At 48.3% G+C, this 21845-nt stretch overlaps 1 protein-coding gene across 4 annotated transcripts in view; it reads right to left on the minus strand.

Moving 5' to 3' along the window:
• Positions 1 to 21845, minus strand: part of Gas7 (growth arrest specific 7) — a 197099-nt gene that overhangs the window by 15280 nt on the left and 159974 nt on the right. For all 4 annotated transcript variants that reach the window (XM_090349529.1, XM_090349531.1, XM_090349530.1 and 1 more), the window contains 5 exons: positions 15652 to 15705; positions 9736 to 9825; positions 7992 to 8107; positions 4828 to 4902; positions 635 to 713 (listed from right to left, as the gene is read on the minus strand). In XM_090349529.1, the coding sequence (XP_090205655.1) occupies positions 635 to 713; positions 4828 to 4902; positions 7992 to 8107; positions 9736 to 9825; positions 15652 to 15705 (414 nt within the window). The remainder of the gene's footprint in view (positions 1 to 634; positions 714 to 4827; positions 4903 to 7991; positions 8108 to 9735; positions 9826 to 15651; positions 15706 to 21845) is intronic.

The following is a 21845-nucleotide window of genomic DNA, read 5'->3' on the forward strand; positions in this document are numbered from 1 at the left end:
CAAGCCCCTGCTGATTCTGGGGCTTGAACCCAGAGTTTAGGCACTCTCCCTCTTTTGTGCAAGGCTGGCCCTCTGTCATTTGAGTCACAGCTCATTTCTGGTTTGTTTTGTTTTTGCTGCTTAATTGGAGATGAGTGTCTCTGAATTGTCTGCCTTGGGTTTGCTTCAAACTTTAATCTCCAGATCTCAGCCTCCTGAGTAGCTAGGATTACAGGTGCGAGCCACCAGTGCCCAACTCTGAAAGCACATCTTGCCCTCTCTGTGTTAAACTGAACAGGAGGTCCTGGCAATGGGGAGAAAATACCACTGAACTTTGCCAAAGCTCCCCATCTGGCTTATGGACCCCTGCACAGCAGCAGCTCCCGTGGTAGAGACAGAAGGGCATGGATGGGCGCTTAGACAAGGAGCTGAAAGAGAGCCTCATGACCCCCAGCATAGAAAGCTATACAGGAAACAGGGAGCCCCTTTCCTGCAATGGAAATATGATCTAGGAGTGCACTTCCCATCTCTTAGTGACTTAATATGTACATCTTGAAATTTACACCACCAGAAATGGCTAATACTACAAATGGACAGTTCCCAGCCCTGGATCAGCACAACCCAGACCAAAGCATAACCCTCAGGGTATGCTTACCTTGGCAGAGAACTTGAGGTGAACTTCAGCTTCGTCTGCAAGACTCTTCTTCACTTGGGCCCAGGCCTCTCCCAGGGAGCTGCAACAGGAAGGAGACTGTGAGACATGGGGGAATTCAGAGAGCCTGAGCCACAGCCTTTCCCGAGGCAGGCTCAGCTATCACAAGTTTGGGCTATCCCCACCACTTTGGACCTGGACAAGGCAGAAGCCAGGCACAAAACAACCTTGAGGACAGACCCAAGGCAAAGATGGGCTGGCCTTTTCTCAGAGAGCAGACAGCAACTGTCAGTGGAAAAACTGTCTGGAAATATCTACAAGACAGTGGGGTGCAGCTCCAGCAGGGGAAGGGGGGCTTGATACCCAGCCAATGTCAATAATGGATGCCCCCTTCCCCCTCATGCATTTGTGTTCTGGTAGCTGCTGCTTAGCTCTCAGAAGAGGCACAGGTGGGCTATCTGGTGTAGGGATTAAGCAGGTACAGCTGCATGCCGAGAAGATTCTAGATCACCACCCCGAGAGATGTGGCTTCTCCCCTCAGAGATTCTGAATGAAGTACTCTGCTAGCTTTGCTCAGCTCACGGCTCATAGCATTCTCTCAAAGCTACATCATGGCTCCACTCCAAGGAGAAAGTTCAGATCAAAAGAAACTTGCAGAAATCCCTAAGATTTCTGAGGGAGGAGCCTACCTCCACAAGCTTTATTAGTTGGAACTTACAGATCATTTGAAATAATATTCCTCCCCCCACCCACCTTTTATTCCTGACCTCCCAACCCAGCCAAAGAAAGCCAGGCTGAAAGTTCAAGGGACTTAATTTCATCAAACAGCCACCTCCCCTGGGGAAATTCATTAAATTTGAGTGGCAAAAGCTGATGAAAAGATAGCATGCTGGGATGCTTCCAGCTTCCAGAGCCAGCAGTGAAGAACTGCCCCCATGAAGCAAAGCCGTCGTCCCTCTCATGGCAGTCCAGGTCTCTCTGTCTGGTGGCCACTCTGACCCAGGTGGGTGTTTGTGGGTAATAACGAACTGATTTTCCTCTGATTCTGGGCTGCAAAGGAAGGTCTCCCAGAGAGGGGTGCAGGAAGGCCTGGGCTCACGGGTGACATTTGTCTTTGCAATGTTGAAAGGTGGGAGCTTTGAAATGAGATTAATGCATATAGTAAAAGGCTGCTGGCTGGGCATCACACTTGCTTTTCTTTTACCATGAGATGCCTTTGGGAATGTTATGGTACAGCAAGAGAACCCTCAGGTTCTGGGACTGAAAAGAAATCTCTTTCCTTTATGAATTCCCCAGCCTGTGGTATTCCATTATGGTGACACACAAAAGTGGAAAATGTAAGAATCACACAGATATGGGCACCAAGTATGTCAATGAAGGGACTGACTGGTGTGTGTGTGTGTGTGTGTGTGTGTGTGTGTGTGTGTATGCACATACTGGAGACGGACACCCAGAGCTTCATGTATGCTAGGAAAGTGCTCCATTACTGGGCTGCACCCCCAGCCCTCACACAGATATTATTATTATTATTATTATTATTATTATTATTATTATTATTATTAATGTCTTGAAGCTTGAACTCAGGGCCTGGGCACTGTCCCTGAGTTCTTCTGCTCAAGACTAGCACTCTGCTATTTTGAGCCACAGCACCACTTCTGGCTTTTGAGTGGTTAATTTAGAAATAAGAGTCTCACAGAGACTTTTCTCCCTGGGCTGGCTTTGAACTATGATCCTCAGATTTCAGCCTCTGGAGTAGCTGGGATAACAGGAGTGAGTCACCAGCATCCAGACTTTTTAGATAATTGTGTGAAGACAGCTATATTATCCAAAAGACAGGAAGAGATCTTAACCCTGACCTCACACCACATGTACAAATGTCAGAATGGAAAAGCCAACAGAATACAAATCTTACACAAGCTATCCTAGGAGGGAGGGTACATGATCAAAAAGTGTGTGTGTGTGTGTGTGTGTGTGTGTGTGTGTGTGTGTGTGTGTTCTGCCCTAAGTACCTGCGCAGAACAATTCTATACTAATATATAGTTTAAAGCATACCAAATCAAAATGCAGGTAACCATCGTAACTGCCACCTGGGAGTGATCGAAACCGCATTTCCTTTGCACACAGGAGAAAAAAAAAACTCAAGGCAGAGTAACTAACCAAATTCTGCTCATTCATTCCTGTGCTCATGTCCTGTGAAATCTAACCAGGTCTTGGGGGTTACCACAGGCCAAATCTCTCACAGCATCCCCTCCAATGAGCATGTATCTAAATGGATTTTGTTTTTGTTTTGTTACCCCCTAAAAATCTTATGAGACACTACATCCAACTTTTCTTCTTTTCTTGAGTTGGGGTCTCTAGGACTTCTGTGCCCTGGCTTGCCTCAAACCTTAATCCTCCCATTTTCCTCCCATTTTATTTTCATCCTCCAGTGTAGCTAGGATTATGGATGTGAGCCACTAGCACTCAGCCTACTTTGGCAGTTTTTAAGATGGACTGTGGTATATGTCCACAATGGTACATAAATGCAAACCAGCACACTGAGTGCCAGGGATCCCAGGGAGGCTACTGCCTCCATGTCTGCTAGCAGAGCGAGAGTGCATGTGTCTGCACAAATGTGTGTGTTTGGGAGGGGCGCCTGTGTACACAATGGTGAACAGGGCTTATGACTATATGACCTTGATGTCTGGATGTGAGCTTGTGTTGTTTGTTCCCAGGTTTGCCCGTGCCCATGTACCTGGCATGGGGGTACAGGTCAGGCGTGGGAGCATGGCTGCACAGTTAGGAGCATGTGTGTGTGTGTTGGCAGGACATGGTGTCCTTGGCAGGAACCCAGCCCCAGGAGGTAGAAGCCGGAAAGCTGTGGAGTGGCACAGTAGAGCAGGGAAGAAGGCCAGGCCGGAACCCCCTCCCCTGGCTGCAAGGCTACTTCCCTCCAGGCCAACTTCCTGCCCCATCGCAAGCCAGTACACCCCACAATGGGGGGTCAGAAAGCCTCCCTTGCCATGAATGTATGTGGCAGAGACACACGAGCCCTGCTGGGAAGTCCTGTGGCCCGTGCAGGGAGTGGGAATCACGGCTCTCCTCCGCACCACCAGTACATGCCAAGGCCTTAATCAATGCCACGTTTGCCTGGTAAAATCTGCATTCCCCTGAAGAATTCTACTCTGTGAAGGCAGATTTAGATGTGCTTCGCATCCCAGCTGTCTGACAACCACAACTCCCCAACGATGTGTCTTCCTTGGGGGTTTGTCTCCCTTTGCAGGGGGATTAAAACACACTTACACAGGACTGTGGTCAAAATGGAAGCACTTTCAACTCTAACTTCCTGAGATGCTCTGTTACTTATTTAAACAGAGATAAAAAAATCATGTATCATAAAAATGAACCAATCTAACACAAACCATTCCATGGTATTTAGAATATCCGCCATATGGTGCAGTCTGTGTTATTTTGTGATTGCAGCCGCATCAGACAAATATACACCCATAAAGGAAAGCTGTACCTCCTCAAACAATTCCCTGTGTCCTCCCCTGGGCCTGGTAACCCCTTCTGTCCCTATGGTTTTGTTTACTTTGGATATTTCATATAAACAGAATCATATATATTATGTGACAAAAACAAATTCATGAGACTCTTATCTCCAATTAGCTACCAAAAGACGGAAGTAAAGCTGTGACTCAAATGGTAAAGTTGCCAGCTTTGAGCAACAAAGCTAAGGGATAGTACTCAGACCTTGAGTTCAAGCCCTAGTACCAGCACACCACACACATATACACACACACAATCCTCTCAGATCTAGTTTCTCCCCAGCCTGCCCTCAGACAAAGAGGAACAGGGGTGTGTATCTACATGCCAGGGCACAGTACCATGGGAGTTATGGAAGGTTCTAGCACCTGGTAGGAGGCCTGGGTGTCTAGAGAGACAACAAGGCAAAAGTGCTTTCCTGGATTGTGGCTGTCCAAACCCTGAGCCACGACCACCAGTGACCTTCTTTGAGAAAGGGGCTCCCACATTAAGCCATGGAGGCACTTATGTCATGAGCTCCCTCCAGCTACACACAAGCTACTAAGTCACACACGGATGCCATCTTGATCCAATCTAGTGAGATTCCCCAACCAATGATGGGCAAATGAGGATGCCCCCTTCTTCCACATATCCTCATCCTCCCAAGTATTCTCAGACTCCTCCCAACTCACCCTTCCTCCTGTGCAGCCAGGGAATTCTGGGAGAGTTTGGCCAAATTCTTCGCATATTCTTCTTCAATCTTTATCCTGCAAAGGGAGCAAACCCAACATGTCAGCTTGCCGCTACACAATGGACGGGACCTGTCACCTCACCATGTGTCAGCTGTGTAAGGGAATCTAGCACACCTACTAGACTGTGAGCTAGGAGAGGGCATGGCCTCTCCTCTCTTCCCAGCACACAGTGGGGCTTCATAGCTACTCAGTGGGTAGCTGAAATGGAATGTATTTCCTGATCTGAATAACAGGCCATTTCTGCTGTCACCAGGGCTGTGAAGATGTAATGTGCTGTTTGCACGGCATCGAGCCCAGGACTGGGCCCATGAGAACCTTTACATGAATGAATGCAACTTGTGATGGGCCCCAGGGGCTTCCAGTGTGTTCCCATTCTTTTCTTGCCCCCAAACCTAGGTTCAGGTCCTCCCAGATGGCTGTTGGCCCCTTGGAAACAAGAACAGAACATCCCTCTAGGGTCTCCCACCCCCAGTGTCTCTAATTGCCAGGAACTGTCAAGGGCACATGCGTTTCCATGGAAACCAGGCAGTGTCCAGAACTGCAGCTCCATTCTATTTCCCTGGAGAAGAGAACACTTGACATGAGTTTAAGGCAAGCCTCCAGGGGGTGTTCTGTGAAATCAAGGACTTGTGTGCCCAAGTGTGGGGTGTTAAAGGCATCAGGCACTACCTAAGTACTCTTTGGGGCCAGTGGGGGGCAGGGAAGCTGTGCTGATGACCCAGAGGTAGCCATAGAAATGGTACCCCCCCCCCCCCAGGCCCTCTGTGCCTTCTGGTGGTGGGTCAGAAAAATCCAGAGACCCTGGGGAACAGCACTGGCTTCCTGGCTGCTCAGGCTGAAGCTGGTATTGAGAGGGTGTGGTGAGGGGGTGGCTGACCAAGACGGGTGGGTCTATTTTGTGTAATGATATGGCATAATTAGGCACGGACATCCATGATCTGTTACCTCTCACACGGCTCAGTCCTAACCTCCATCTCTGGCTGCTCCAGCAGTCCTTCTGAGTCTCACACTTTTTTAGCTTCCATTACCCTCTCACCTGTATGGCTTCCTCTGTACCTCCATGACCAGGATTCTGGGGATTGCTAGCTGCAACTCTGCACTGTGGCTGAAACCTCTGGATCTCAGATTTTAACATGTCATCTTGGCAATGGCATATGCTGGCACAGATGGGGCAAATGCCATCTGCCTCCTCAGCTTCCTGTGGGTAGCCAGCCACACCTTCTCTATCTCCTGCCCCATTTTCTTGAGCCCAGGGGACCAGGACTGCATCCCTGGCCGGTGACACTCGAACCTATGCTACTAGACTCTTACCTCTCCTGGTCTTGAAGGCTCTTAATTAACCATGAGACTCCAGGATGCACAGAGGAAAGTTTCAGGAATCTGCATTTCCTCCGGGAAGGCTGGAGTGTCCAGGCACCGGCTAATTCCACATAGGTAAGAGCACAGAGCTGGGTGCTGGTGGCTCACGACTGTAATCCTAGCTACTCAGGAGACTGGGATCTGAGAACTGTAGTTCAAAGCCAGCCTGGGCAAGAAAGCCTGAGAGATTCTTATATCTCTAATTAACTACTAAAAATGCCAGAAGTGGAGCTGTGGCTCAAGTGATAGAGTGCCAGTGAATGCAAATGAATGAAAGTGAATAAACTTAAACCCTGAGTTTGACCCCAGAAGCGGCACACACACACACACACACACACACACACACACACACACACACACACTCTTACGGTCGTGGTCCTGTCTGGCTAAAGCTTACACACCTTTGTCTATTTGTCTGTTTTATACTTCTGCTGTCTTGTACCTGAGCAATACAGCTTTCCAATTTCTTACCAGCTTAATGGACTATAGAATAAATAATTATAAAATACAGAATAGGCTTCCTAAGGAAAAAGAGAGGGACTTTAAAAATGCCAAAGCATTTTTCCCTGATGAATGAATACATATGAAATCTGTGGCTGGATGCCAGTTGCTCATGCCTGTAATCCCAGCTATTCAGGAAGCTGAGGTCTGATGATCCTAGTTAAAAGACAGCCTGAACAGAAACTCTTATCTCCAATCAACTGTCTTCTTCCTGCACCTCCCCCCTCAAAAACAATGCTGGAAGTGAGGGTGTGGCTCAAGTGATAGAGCGCTAGCCTTGAGCACAAAAGCTCGGGGACAGTGCTCAAAGAGAGAAATCTGTGAAAAAGATGTTGCCATTTGCTGAAACTATTTCCAGTACACCTGGGAAACTCTAGCGTTTGGCAAGTTGTGAGCACATGGGTGCAGGTGTGTGGGTTTGTGGCACAGAAGGAAGGAGAGGGAGGAACGACATTCTTCTGTAGCTCCCCCTGTTTTCACTGGGCTGGATTTATGGTTTCTTTATCTGTACTTGGATAAACCACCGGAGACAGAAATGAGGCTATGGGGCTAGTTCTCTCCCCGCCAACTCTCATGAAGCTGAGTTAAAAGTTAACATTCCCCGGGGCCAGGAGTTTGGCCTAGTGGTAGAGTGCTTGCCCAGCATGCACGAAGACCTGGGTTTTATTCCTCGGTACCTAGAAGTGTTGCTGAGGCTCAAGTGGTAGAGCCCTAACCTTGAGAAAGCCTGAGGACAGTGCTTAAGCCCTGAGTTCAAGCCCAGAACTTGTTTTTAAAAAAAGTTAATATTCCCCTTTGGGGTTTATGGTCAGGAGCAATGCTTCAACCGAAGGCCACAAAGGGAAATCAGGAAGTGGTGGGGTCTGTGGGGGTACAGTGGGGAATGGTGAGGACTGCAGCATAATGAGACCATGACCCTCCCACAGAGAAACCGGTACCTGACTCCAGTCAACTACTGGAGAAGGGTGGAGAACCTGTCTTGTCCACTTTCTAGTTTCTCAAGAGATGTTAGTTACACAGACTTTCAGCTAAAAATTTACAAGAGATATTTTTTTTCAGTGCTGGTTCAAAACTTTAGAGAAACACTATGCAAAATAAAAAAGCCCAACGTCTACTGGTCAGGTCAGTCCCAGGAGCCCATGCATTGTCTTCTAACATCGCAGGGCTGGGGACTGCAGTGCTGAGACCCCAGGTAGGGCTGGCAGGGGGAGGCGGGAGGGGCCTGGGCAGGGCCTGGGCTTCACCTTTCCCGGATGAACTCTGACATTTCCTTCTGCATCTGTTTGCCTTTCAGTTGCTTCTGGAGCAGCAGTTCAAATCCAGCCACGGTGCCATTTCCTTGTGGGTCCTTCTTATCAGCCTAGAAGGAAATGGAAGCATAAGTGTCTGGAGCTAGGAGAGTGGAGTGCAGGGAAGTGCCAGTCCAGAGAGCACATGCAGATTTACCAGCCACCTGGCTCCCAGCTGGCGAAGGCTGGCAAGAGCAGCCATCTCCACAGTCTCACCCAGGGGAAGCAGCTCCCGCGTGTTGGAGCTCAGTGCAGCCTTCAGAAGCCAGTTAAAATTGTGTTCACCACACATGGCCCAGCCTCAAGTGCTTTGTTACAGTCACACAGGACAGACTGAATCCTGCACCTACTCTCCCCATCACCTACAGCCTGCACAGCATATCACCCTGGATCTCTTCTCAAAGCTCCGGCCCTCCCTACCACAAATAGCACAAGCCCCTGCATCCTGCCAAGTCATATGCACTGTGAGCCCTGTCTGAGGTCCTCTTGTTACTCTTCCCACCTTTGGCTGTGGGCAGTTCCATGCCCTCTGCACAGACCTTGGGCCTAGGAGTAACACAATGGGAGGGGCTGGGGTAGGTCCTAGTGTGGGGGGGGCACTAAGCATCTTTGGTATCTCCTAATGTGGAAGCCGTTGGTAGAAAAGAAAGACACACTTCTGCCTGTTGGGTATTTTTCATGTAAGGTGTTTTGTTTTGTTTGTGTGTGTTGGGTGGGTCATGGGATTTGACCTCTGCCTGGGCTCTGTCCCTGAGCTCTTCAGCTCAAGGCTACGGCCCTACTCTTGAGCCAAGCCCCACTTCCCATTTTCTTTTCTTCATTTTCTTTTTTATTATCAAGGTAGTGTATAGAGGGGTTACAGTTACATTTGCCAGATAGTAGGTGCATTCCTTCTCACACATTGATACCCCTTCTTATGCTTTTGTCCCCATTTCCCTCCCCCTAGCTCCTTCCAATCATCTTGTTTTACCCCTTCCCTTTCCTATTTCAAATAAATAAACATATATACAATGAAAGGGTCTCAAGGATATGGAAATAAGAGTTTTATCTTGAGCAACTGTTGTTCTTAATGTACTATGTTACTTCTCTTTTCCTTTGTTGCCCTTTGGTTAATCTCATATTGTTACGGTATTGACTTTGTTACCTGGCATATTGTATTGTATCCACTTCCAGTTTTTCTAGAGGTTAATTGGAGATAAGAGTCTCAAGTCCTTTTGTGCCCTGGCTGGCTTTGAACCTTGATCCTCAGATCTCAGTCTCCTCAGTAGCTAAGATTACAGGCGTGAGCCACCACGCCCAGCTAGGTCTTCTGTTTTTATCTGGGGTTGGCTTTGGACTACAATCTTCTTACCAGTGTCTCCTAGGTAGCTGGGATTATAGAAATATGACACAACACCAAGCTTGTTTATTGAGGTGGGAGTTCCCTAAGGTTTTTCTGTCCAGGATGACTTTGAACCATGATCCTCCTGATCTCTACCCTCCCTAGTAGCTGACATTACAGGCATGAACTACCAACCTCAGCTCTGTAGATTTAAAGAAATCGATTCAAGGCATGCCACCATCATCATTCTGTGATTCAGACAGGCGACTCTACCTCCAAGTGTCAGTAAGAAAGCTTCCCCTCCTCATAGTGTCTTCCAGATGTAGACTCTTGATTGCTGGAAACCCTGAGGAGGGGGTAAACTGAGGCAGCACCTACCCAGAAGTAGTCGCAATAGCTCCATTCTGTTGGCTTCAGCAGCTGCTGCTCAGGCATGGTGTCTGGATGAGGGAACGTCACACAGTTGATCTGCAGGGCGGAGAGCAGAGAGGAAACAATTTTCCTGGAGGATTAGTCCCTGCGTCCAGAAGAGTACAAAGGAGGCTTTCCTGTGGCCACCCTCATGGGATAGGCTTCACAGGCCAGCATTTCAACTTTGGAACCACAGACACTTGCACTCCACCTGACTGCCTGGAGGTAGGAAGGCTCTGTCACAATTACAAACACTTGCCATGGATCCTTCCACTCAGCAACTGCACTTGCTTTTGTATGTGTGTGCCAGCGCTGGGGGTTGAAGTCAGCATTGGGATGCTATCCCTGAGCTTCTGTGATTGCGGCTAGTGTTCTGCCACTTTGTGCCACAAATCCATTTCCAGCTTTTTGGTAGTTAATTGGAGATAAGAGTCTCATGGACTTTCCTGCCTGGGCTGGTTTTGAACCTAGATCCTCAGATCTCAGCATCCAGAGTAACTAGGATTACAGTTGTGAGCTCCCAAAGGCTGGCTTTCAGCACCTACACTTCTAAGAGCCTTTACTACAGATACATTTGCTTCTAAGTGCAGGGATACTCATACATGTCTGCACTAGAGAAGTATTATGTCTGCAAAAGGCTTGACCATGACTCCACTACCCGTGTAGAACATAAGTAGACAAAAAATGAGACAGACATCTACCTTGCACAGCTAGGCAGGAGTTCTACCAGTTAAGCCAGGCCTCAGGCTCTTTTTGCTCTAGTTTTTCAAACACAGGCTTGTGGGAGGGAGCCTCTCCCCCCAGCCTCAGGAAACAGTTTGCTTAGGTCAAGCTTGAGGGTATTTTCTGGGCTTTCATGTATTCCTAATTTCATATATTCCATTCACTCTTCTCATAACTGGCAATGGTGATCACAGACCATCTTTACTTTGCTCTCATCATGCAGCTCACAAAAACTGCAATCAAATTTAATGCTACAAAATCTTTAACCTCTAAGTATATGGAGTGTTAATTATTGTGGAACTGATTGACTGACCATGCCCGTGGGTACCTATAATCCAAACACTTGGGAAGCTGAGGTAGGAAGGTCATAAGCTCAAAAGGTCCAGGCTGGCAAAAAGACACGATTTCAAATACCCTGCTAATAATATAGAACTAGCAGACTAAGAGTACAGTTGCCCCTCCGTTTGAGGAAGGGAGGAGCTTCCGGAACTCTGCACAAAGCAAACTTCTTGGATGTTCAAATTCCTTAGATGAAATGATCCTATTTGTAAAGAACTTACACAGCCATTACTAAACGTGTGTGTGCACATGCGCATGTGTTAACATTTTCACTCAAGGATGACTCTTCCACTTGAGCCATATCTCTACTCTAGCTTTTTGGTGTTTAATTGGAAATAAGAGCCTCAAGGAGTTTTCTACCCAAGCTGACTTCAAACCAGGATCCTTAGATCTCAGCGTTCTGAGTAGTCAGGACTACAGGCACGATCACCTGGCACCTTGCTCAGTTCTAGTTTTCTTATATCTACTGCAACGTAGATGCTGCCCACATACCTGTTATATTGCTTAGGGAATAACAAGAAGTCTGCGCATGCTCAGTTCAGATGCAATTTAGGAACACGATTTCCACGTTCAGTGGCCGAACCACAGGCACAGAACCTGTGAATGCAATGCTGACTGCTCGAAGCAGGTATCATAGCCTCCTAAGAAACCTCATGCTCTACCCTTCCTTTCTTCAGCTGTTTTTCTTCACCCAGAGTTGCCTTGGTTTCTCATGGGTAAAACATCTTCCCACAAAGGAAGAACTTGACCGTGAGATGTGGCGGCTTTTGATAGATGTGGGTCCTAGACCTGAGAGAACCAATGCTTCTGCCTAGCCTAACATGTCCTCAAAGACACACCCCACTAACTTGAGGAGAGATGGCACCAGGCAGATAGCAGGGATCCTCTTAAGTCCCATCCAGCCCATCCTCTGTCCTGGAGCTGGGGTGATGTGGGCCTTGGAGTTGCAGTTGTGTGATTCAGGTCTGGGTGGGGCAAAGGCTCCCAGGAGATGCAGGTGATTCAGGAACCACACAATGGGAGTTTGGCACCACCAGAAGAAGGCCTTATATCCAGCAGAGTGGGAGACGGAGCCTCAGAGCCCTGCTCTTAAGCTCCTGCATGGCCTTCCAAAGAGATGCCTGCCTCAGGGACTAGAAGGGTAGCGTCCTTCAAATGGCCCTGCCACCCTACCCAAGCAGAGCTGTGTGGATGTAGATCCAGTCACTGCCTCTGTCAGTTCTTGTTTTGGGGACTTCTTCCTTGCACATAGCCCAGAGGGACCTTTTGGTATTGAAACCCTCTGCCCCCTGGCGGGAATGTGGAGAACTGCATTTTACGGACAGGTTCCTGGAGAGTACTGACTCAGGGCTTATGACTCAGAGCTGGGCATGCACTCTTACGATAGGCAGGAAACATCACCCTCATTTGATATGAGGAAACCGAAGGTCACAAAAGTATTTAAATCCACATTGGACTGACAGCTAGGCTAAGCCCTCAACCCCAAAACAGTAGGGCTCAGTGTTTAGCAGTGAGCAAAAGAGGGGACTACCTTCCAGTGTGGCTGGGGTAGGGGAGTTCTGGTGGCCACCCCTGCCCTCTCCCCCCTGAGCTCCCCAGGCTCAGGACCATGACGAGAGCTATGCCCCCTGCCTTGCCCCTGCTAGGGTGCCCAGCACATAAAGGATAGTTCTACCAGGCCCATTCCACACAGAAACAGCCAAGATTGCAGGGGATGCTCCCCCTAAACTTTGGGGTACCAATGGCAGAGATGCAGACAGCGAGGCACCCATCTGTGGTGTCAGAGCCACTGAACCCCTCCAAAGGGGCTGATGTGAGAAGATAGGGTGTCTATCTTCTGCCCAGGTCTGCCTCCTCTACCACCTGTCTGGGCTGCCTGCTTGCAATGCCAGTGGAGCCTGGTTTGACAGCTCAGAGCTCCTGGATCTTCCTCTTGGTTCAGGAGGGTGGAGGAGAGGAAAAGCCAGAGAATTGGGATGAGGAGAGGAGAACTGGCTCTTGTCACCCTGACCCCAGCTCTACCCATGGAGCCCTGTCTAAGGAGCACAAGGGTCCCCAAGTTCCTCCTCCTCCTTCTCTCTCCAGGAGAGAGTACGGCCATGGAGCTTGACTGTCATCTTCCCTGCAGTTTTCTGAGATGCTGAAGGCAATGAGTGGCCATTAGTACTTATCACTCTCAATCCAACAAGCCCACTCCATCTGCCAGCCCAGCTCAGCGTTGGTGACAGCCAGGGACAAGAGCCAGCCAAAGCTGCCAACTCTGCCCCGCCCCACCAGGACACCCATGTGTCTGGCCTGCCTATCCAGTTCCAGGCCACTGAGCTTCAGAACTGCGCCCTCTTCCAACCCCTCAGTGAGGAAAAAGCCCCACGGTGCTCAGGCCTGGACAGTGTGGGTGATTCTACGCCCTAGGGAGAAGGAAGCTCGCATCCTTGTCTCCTGGGAACAGGCTGTCCCCTCTTTCTCTGAGGAATCCCTGAGCTCTGGATGATCTGAATCCAGAGCAAAGGCCTGGGCATGAGAAAAAGGGGATGGTGGTACAGAAATCTTTAGCCTGGAAACATATGGGGCCATGGTGGCCAGGCAAGTGTGGTGCAACATCTTGGGGAACTGGCAGCTGGGAGGAGACTCGAATTCAAGTGCTCCTGGTTTGCTCTGTGATCTATAACCAGTCCCTTTTTTGCTCAGTTTCCCTGGCAACAATTTTCTGAGGCAGAAGGGTTTATTTTCAAACTGCTACAAGCACTGGTGAAAACGCAAATTTTTATATTCTATTCCCCCAAAGACAGAACTGTAGATATCGTTCAGGAATCTGTATTCTTTATTACATTTTATTTTATTTTTAGGTTTTTTTTTTGGCAGTACTGTGGTTTGTGCTTGCTAGATAACTACTCTACTATGTGAGCAATGCCTCCAGCCCTTTCTGCATTAGGTATTTTTCTGATCATCTTACAGTTTCGCCTCTGACCAGATGTGGACCTTGATCCTCTTAACTGGGCATACAGGCATGTACCACTACAGCTGAACCTACATTTTACAACCACTATCTTGGAGGCCTGGACTAGGAACCTCATGTTGCAGCCCATTTGAAGAGTAGCAGAAAAAGGATCAGGAAAGGCACAAAGGTGAGGACAAGACTTGCTGTTCCAAAGAAAATTTCATTTTTCCTGTTTGTCTCTCCTCTACCTTGCTAACAGGTGTGTCCCTCGTATATTCTTTTCTTTGGGGACTAGTACTAGGGTTTGGACTCAAGGCTTGAGTCATGCTTCCAGCCACGTTTGCTCAGTTACTCTTCTTTTCTTTTCCTTTTTGCTGGTCCTGGGCCTAGAACTCTGGGCCTGGGTGCTGTCCCTAAGCTCCTTTTACTCTACTACTTGAGCTACCGAACCACTTCTAGCTTTTTTCTGTGGTTAATTGGAGAGAAGAGGCTTTAGGACTTTCCTGGCTTCGAACCTCAATCCTTAGATCTCTGTCTCCCAAGTAGCTAAGATTATATTTAAAAAAAAAAAAAAGAACCATAGAAACCCAGCCAATGCTTCTTGGCTAGGTGACCTTGGAACAGTATTGTTCTGTGCCTCAGTTTCTGGTCTGTAAACAGGATGAGACTCACACTGGTAGGTATCCAGCACTTCCGATGTGCCAGGCTCTATTCTAAGTGCTCTACCCACACAGAGCCATTCAGTCTTCACCCAGTCCTTCATCACAGGTGCCCTACCACCTCCTCCTTTCACAGATGTGACCAGTGAGGTGGGTAAAGTGGAGGAACTGGACCCAAAGGTTGCCCAGCTCAACAGTTCCATGCAACAGTCTGGATTCAGAAACCAGATAAGCAACCATCATACTATACCAATTGTAGAATACCTCTCGCAGCCAGGGGACACAGGGAGCCATGTGGCACGCTGCTTGCTTGTAGGTAAGAGAGGCACACCCAGCAGTGCTGACAGTGGTTAGTCTTTGTCTTTTGCTCCCACAGAGTAGTACTGTCAGCATGGAGAAGCCAGGAAAAAGCTCCCTGCTCTTGCTTTTGTATCCACAGAGGCAGCCAGAAGAGCTTAGCGTGATGGAAGTTGGAGCCCACTCATTTCCCCACTGTAGAATCAAGGACAGCCCTGTGTCCAATTCTCCTATGCTTGGACAAACACAACAAATCCAGGACTCTACGTCTTAAGTCTGATGGTTGCTGGGTGATGGACAGCTCCTTCCTCCCCTAGGAGGGGGCACTGAGGGGCAGCCCCCACCCTCAGTCTAGCACAGGGTTAAGGGGGGGTGGGGGGATAGGGCTCCTTTGTGGATTGGCGGGTCTAAGCAGAAGCTGACTGCATGTCACTGGGAACTCCCAGGAACTCTATTCTTAGGGTGCCATCTCTAGCTTTTTAACTTTGACAGCTTCCAGAAGTTTCCCCCGCACAAAAGCAACCCTACCGTGCTGTAATTTACACGTCACCTCACTTGTGCACAGCATGGTCCACCTTCTTCAACCCGCTCTGACACATGTAGCTTCCCCTGTCCGCCCTACAAAAATGGCTTCTTTTCCATTTCTCCATGCCCTCCCTCCCCCATGGCCATTTCTTCATGGAAGATGTGGAGGGGTGGGGAGCAGGGAGAAGAGGGAGGTGAAATGAGAAACTGTCAGGGGAAGGAGAGGAGAGGGAAGGGCTGGAGAACTTCAGTCAAACCAAAGCTTTGCAACTTCCCCATTTTCCAGGCTGGGCATTGCTTCTGCATAGTGGCCCATGTTGCCAAGGTAACAGCCCAACCATAGCCCAAATGCCCCAGCTTGCGACTCAACAAACCTGGGAGCATCCCATGTAAGGTACTTACAGTGATGGTGTTCTCCTTACTGTGCTTTTTGCTTGGCGATGAAGAGCCCAGGTTCTGGAGAGAGAGGTGAGAAATATCATCAAAGCTGTTCTCCATATTGGCTATGCATGTATTTCTATTCCCCCCACTCCAGTCAGGTTCCCCAAGTGGGAAGGGATTGGTGAAAAAAAATCTCTGCGGGGGGGGGGTGGTTGGGGTGGGAGGATGTGGAGGGGAGTTCAGGGACTTCTGCTTGTCAACTCCTAAGTCACCATACTCTGGAGCAGGACAAGCAAGAGCGCCCCTGAGCCCACGTTGCTTCCCCCCACCCCACACCCTGTGCCTTAGCCTTGCTCCCTCAGCGGAGTGGAGGAAGGATTGTGCACAGGATCTCAGAGAATTGCTCCAAACCAGGTCTCTCCCTCCTCTGATTTGGGGAGTTTAACCCCTCCACTGCCCTCTGCTGGTGAATCGTACCGTGGCGCGCTGCCTGCACCACAGAATCCACAGGGGAGTTGAGAGTTAAGGTGGACTGCAGGTCACCGCCTCCTGGCACAGAGGACTCAACACATGCCATCTTATCCTGAGCCTTCCAATATATCAAATCCCACACACAGAGAGCATGCTCGAGGCGCTGCTCAATCAGCCCCTGGAGAAAAAGCAAGTGTCAGACTTTCTCATCTTGCCGTTGTTCTTTTCCTGTCTGTTTTGTTTGTAGCAAAAAAGCTGGAAGTGGAGGTATGGCTCAAGGAGTGCCAGACTTGAGTTTGAAAAAGCTAAGGGGCAGTGCCTAAGCCCTGAGTTCAAGCCCCAGTAAAAGTACAAAAAAAAGACAAGAGAGAGCTAGTGAGAACCAGAACTCCAACGAATTAGAAGCCCACAGGCCCATGCCTGCTTGCTTAAAGTCCTAAGACTGAGCAGGTGGAGAAATGCAAGGATGGCCAGCTACAATGACATTACAGTTTCAACTTTCACTGGTCCATTAGCAGTTCTGTTTAAGAGTCAGCAGCAGAGGTCTCCCAGTTCTGAGCCACCCAATGACCCCCTAAGGCACTGGGGAGTGACCTGCTCATGTGTCATGGCCCTGCCACTGCATTGCAGTGTAAAGTAAGTAACTTGATAAAGACCCAAAGAAGTAGGAAGGGACTTCACTAATGAGCCTCAAGGAAGCCAACAACTGCTCACACCCCCACCTCCTCAGGCCAGCACAGGTCTGGACCACCGGGCAGGTTGAGCAGCAGAGAGGACATCCATGGCTCAGGAAATCCACTCCGAACCCCCACACAAACAGAAAATAAGGCAAAATAGCTTGACTCAATCCCTTCCAGTCTTCCTGCATCTGGTGAAGAAAATCAACTCATGGAAACAAATGTCTTTGCAAAGCTTGGCAAAAGGAAAGCTGAGGGGCCATCAGTGTCATGGCCCAGAAACTATGGCTAGAATTCTGAAGCTTTGGCCTAGGGCACTAACTTCTTGAAGCCTTACTTTCACCATCTATAAAATGGATGGATGGGGATTGGTGGGCCTTCAAATTTCGGTGCATTGGAGTGAACTGATGTGACATAAAGTCCTGGACAGCAGATCCCAGGGGAGACCCAGAGCTCCTCCCATGCAGAAGCGAGAGGCTTTACTCATTGAATGTGTGTGTGTGTGTGTGTGTGTGTGTGTGTGTGTGTGTGTGTGTGTGTATTGGGGTTTGAATTCAGGACCTGGGTTTTGCCCCTGAGCTTTCTCACTCAAAACTGGTGCTCTATCACTTGAGCCACAGTTCCACTTTCTGCTTTCTGCTTGTTAACTGAAGATGAGAGTCTCTCCCATTTTCCTGCCTGGGGTGGCTTTGAACTTCAATCCTCAGATCTCAGCCTCATGAGTAGCAAGGATTACAGGTATAAGCCATTAGTACCTATGTATTACAACCTCCTCCAGTAATTTCTATCAAGGAGTCTTTGCATATAATAAATCTTCTGGGATTCCAAGCAGGCTCTGAGGAAACATCAGGCTCATGGCGCACTGTGGCTTCCAAGGACATGTTTCAAGGAGCAGGACACCCATCTGACTCTTTTAGTACCCTCCCAAGCCATCATTCTCTTCCTTGACACGTGCCAAAATTGCCAGGGGAAGAAAGCAGCCATGGCTGGAGCCCAAGTCACCAGTCATAAAGGAGAAGAGGCAAGGACAGAAATCCTTGCCTGGAGCTTCCATGTACAAACACTAGTCAAGGACATACATGGCAGGAAGAAGGGTAGATTGTGGTACTTGCAGTCTTCTCCTGCCATGGACAAACATGACATTGTCACTGGTATGGTGAGCTCAGGGCAGGCTGGGGTAGGGGTAGGGGCTTGGCTGTGATGTCAATTCTTGTCTGTTGAGGACTAGCAACAGTGAAGGCATACCCAGCAAGAGCCCCGTCCACTGAGGGCAGCCCCCATCCACTTAGCACAGGCTCCTGGCCTCTTGTCTAGTTGGCAGACTGAGGCCTACAGAAGATTAATGGCCCAAGGTCATGGGCTGAGAAATGGAGGAAATGGCAGACTGGAGCCGAAACCTTTGTACTTTGTACCTTATTTCTCCATCTTGAGATCTGGGTACTAGCTTGTTTCTCAAGGGTGTCTGCATGGTGGAGGCAAAAAAAAAAAAAAGACTCCCACCACTCATGAACATTTGCTTCAGGAAAGCTCTATACAGGACTATAGATTGACAGTGAATGGGAAGTCACACCTCCCCCTTAGCCAGGACAAGAACACATCATCCACTGAGGGGTACCCTCCCTTATCTCTGCCCTGGTATATATGTTGTTATTTTCCTTTTCTTTTCCCTCCCTTTCCCTCTTTCCTCTTTCTTGTTTTTGTGAGTATGGAGGTTTGACCTCAGATCATTGAACTTGCTCACAGTTGGTGCTTTAATATTCAAGCCATGCCTCCAGTACAGCTTTATGCTAGTTAGCTGGAGACAAAGTACCATGGACCTCTCTACCAAGGTTTTTGGCCTTGAACCTGGATCCTCCAGGACTCAGCTTCTTGTGTAGTAAGGATTACAGGCATGCTCCATGGATACTTGTGTACTGTGATCACAGACTGTGTCTTTGCTCCTCCTGAGTTGTGTGCTATCAGCCAACTTCATCTAAGTATATGTGCTTCACATACATGCACAACACACACCCACACCCACACACCCACACCCACACACCCACTCACACCTGCAGTACTTCTCTGAAAGGCCTAGAAGGAATGACATCCCAGTGCTGTGGCATTTACTAAGTACATCCCTCCCTTCCCACGTATTATTCCCTATACTAGGAACCCAGGCCTAGGCTCCTTGGAAAATGACTAATTCAGTCCACAGTAGACCTAAGACATCTCATTTCGCCAGGAGGAAGAAAACATGCAAAAAGCGATGAAATATACTGAAGATAAGCTGTAGAAACCAGCTTAACGTAGCTCCCGTAAGTTACATTTGGGACAACTGAGCATCAGGACGAGTAAGGACCATGACTGAACAGATCTAAAGAGGAACATTTCATCTCAGGAGAGGCCAATAGAACAAAACGTACCAGGAAGTAGAAAACCACCACGTGGAAGCTCCAGTGTCAAGAGGTACCTGGGCTAAGATCACCAGAGATGTTCGAAGTATCAAAGGGAAAACTATGAGGAAAGAAGAGCGCTGTGTAGAAGCCCACTGGCACCCTGCAGAGCACCAATAAATCCAGTCCGGCAAGGAGAAAGCCAGCAATAGCCAGGCTGAGCAAGAGTTCGGATCTGGTTGTTCCTTCTTTGGGATCAAGAGATTCGGTAAGAAACACCCCTAGAGCCCCGTAAAGAGACCTTACTGAACTACTCCACCTCTACCCAAGCAAGCCTGAGAGGCAGCCCAAGAATGTAGGTCACACATCCCACAAGACAACTGACCCCCACACTTCAAAAAGTAAACCAAAAGACTAGAGTAATGAAATAAAATAAAATGTGAGCAACCCACCTAGACAAAGAGGGATTAAAGAGATAACACGCACACGACATAGTCTATTTACAATGGGACATTTCCAAGCCAGAGAGAAATAAGGGATTGATCTATGTGCTAACCCAGACATCAAAAACAGTGTGAATGGAGCAGCTGGTTGCAAAGGACCACACACGGCACGATTTCCTCAACGTGAAATGTCCAGAAGAAGAGAATCCAGAGACAGAATAGACGAGCGGGTGCTTGAGGTTTGGGATGATCCCTTTCGAGAGATCAAAATGTCCTAAAATTCATTGGGATAATGGTTACACAACATATTTTTTAAACCCACCAAATTATACTCATTTTAGCTGTGTATAAGAGTCTAAGTTACATCTCATAAAGCTAGGTTTTTTTTTTGAGGGGGGCAGGGTTAGGGAGAAACAGCAGATATCCCAGAGAAAACAGAACCATTTGAATATTGACACACACATATATAGTGTATATATTATCGCATATATTATAGATGTATATGCACACATATAATAATATTATTGAATTTATATTTTCTTAAGTGTAACAATGGCATGTCTCCTTTGATATATTTGTGATGGTTAATTGTGTGTGTGTGTGTGTGTGTGTGTGTGTGTGTGTGTGTGTGTATACGCACAAACAGTACTGGGGCTTAAACTCAAGGTATCGGTGCTTTCTCTTAGCTTTTTCCATCAAGGTTGGCATTCTACCACTTGAGCCACATCTCCATTTCCAGCTTTTTGCTGGTTAATTGGAGATAAGAGTCTCATGAAGTTTCTGGACTGGGCTGGCTTGTGAACCACAGTCCTAAGATCTCAGTCTCCTGAATAGCTAAGGTCTGAGCCACTGGTACTTGGCTCTTCTATTTATTTTTGAAATCCTCCCATAGTTTGGTATCTTGATTCTAGCTGGCAACCTGTCCACTTCTCCTACCCCCAAAACATATCCTTTGGTGTGTAGAAAGTCCTTCCATGGCTCCCTAGTTCTGATCATATAAACCTGAGCTTCTTGTGACAAGCCCCTGAAGATTTCCCCCAGCCTTAGTCTTCACCCTGGCCTCAGTCACCAGCTATAGCCTTGGAGTCTTTGAAACATCTTTCTCCTTCCTGCCTCTGGGCATCAACAGCTATTGGTTCTACCTTCAGTGCTGTTGCTCTCTTCTACCTTTTAAAGCCATTCCTGATATTTCTACCACCACCACCACCACCACCACCACCACCACAATCACCAGGCTGGCACTTATAACAAAATCCCTCTACCCTTCCTCTCTGCCCAAATTATACGATCATGTCCCTATCTGTAATCTACCTCCACCAAGTCAAGGGCTGTGTTCTGTGTCTGGGTGCCTAGCAAAGAAGTGTGTTACTGAATTTGAATTAAGGGGGCACGGATGGCAGAGATCCAGCAGCCTAGCTCTTTCTCCGCCTTGAAATCCATTTTTCGATGGATCTCATAAGTTTCTGAGCCCTGAATCCTGTTCCCTTTCCTCTCTCCTGTATCTTCCTGAGGAAGTTCATGGGGAAAGGGGGTGGGGATCAGAACCATTAAAGAAAGACGGACCACACACGGACTTGGGCAAAGATAGTCAGGAAAGAATGGCACCAGTTAATACCTGCTCTGCAAAAGCTGGAAGGACTATTGGCCCTGATCCCTTGTCCTTCTACCAATCAGAAGCGGCTCATTTATCCATTACCCAGGCAGCTATCAGTCAGAAGGCTGCATACCAGCTAAATGTCCACTGGGTGGCACTAGACCTCCACTACCCAGGTCTCCCAGGGATGGGAGGAAGGGCCAGGGCTCCTGGGAACTGCTGGATACCCAAGTCATTGGGTACCATGGTACACTGTAGTAGGGGTATTCCTGCTTCAGAGAAGCCTGCTCCAAGGGCGGATAGCCAGTAGACTTTTCCAGATCTTTGGTGAGTTTGGGCTTTGTGACTGTGGCCATATCCACCCCCCCCCCTTCATATTCCTGCCTTCCCTTCAGTTACTTAGATGTTGATTTCTACTAGATGTAATGATTATGAGTTATGATTGACAGCATATGCTGGTGAATAGATTATCCTGCCCGTGGGAGAGTACTGGGTATCCTTAAACGTCTTTTGTGAGCAGTAGTAAATGCAAGCAGCAAGCCTTCCTAACTCCAGTCTATTTAGGCCTAGTTACTCAGGAAGGCTAAGATCTGAGGATCATGGTTCCAACAGCCAAATAAGCAATGTGAGTGAGCATAAGGCCTTGAGTTCCAACCAA

This window comes from Megascapheus bottae, chromosome 17 (assembly GCF_031878675.1).
Source record: "Megascapheus bottae isolate mThoBot1 chromosome 17, mThoBot2.hap1, whole genome shotgun sequence".
NCBI classification, from domain to species: Eukaryota; Metazoa; Chordata; class Mammalia; order Rodentia; family Geomyidae; genus Megascapheus; species Megascapheus bottae.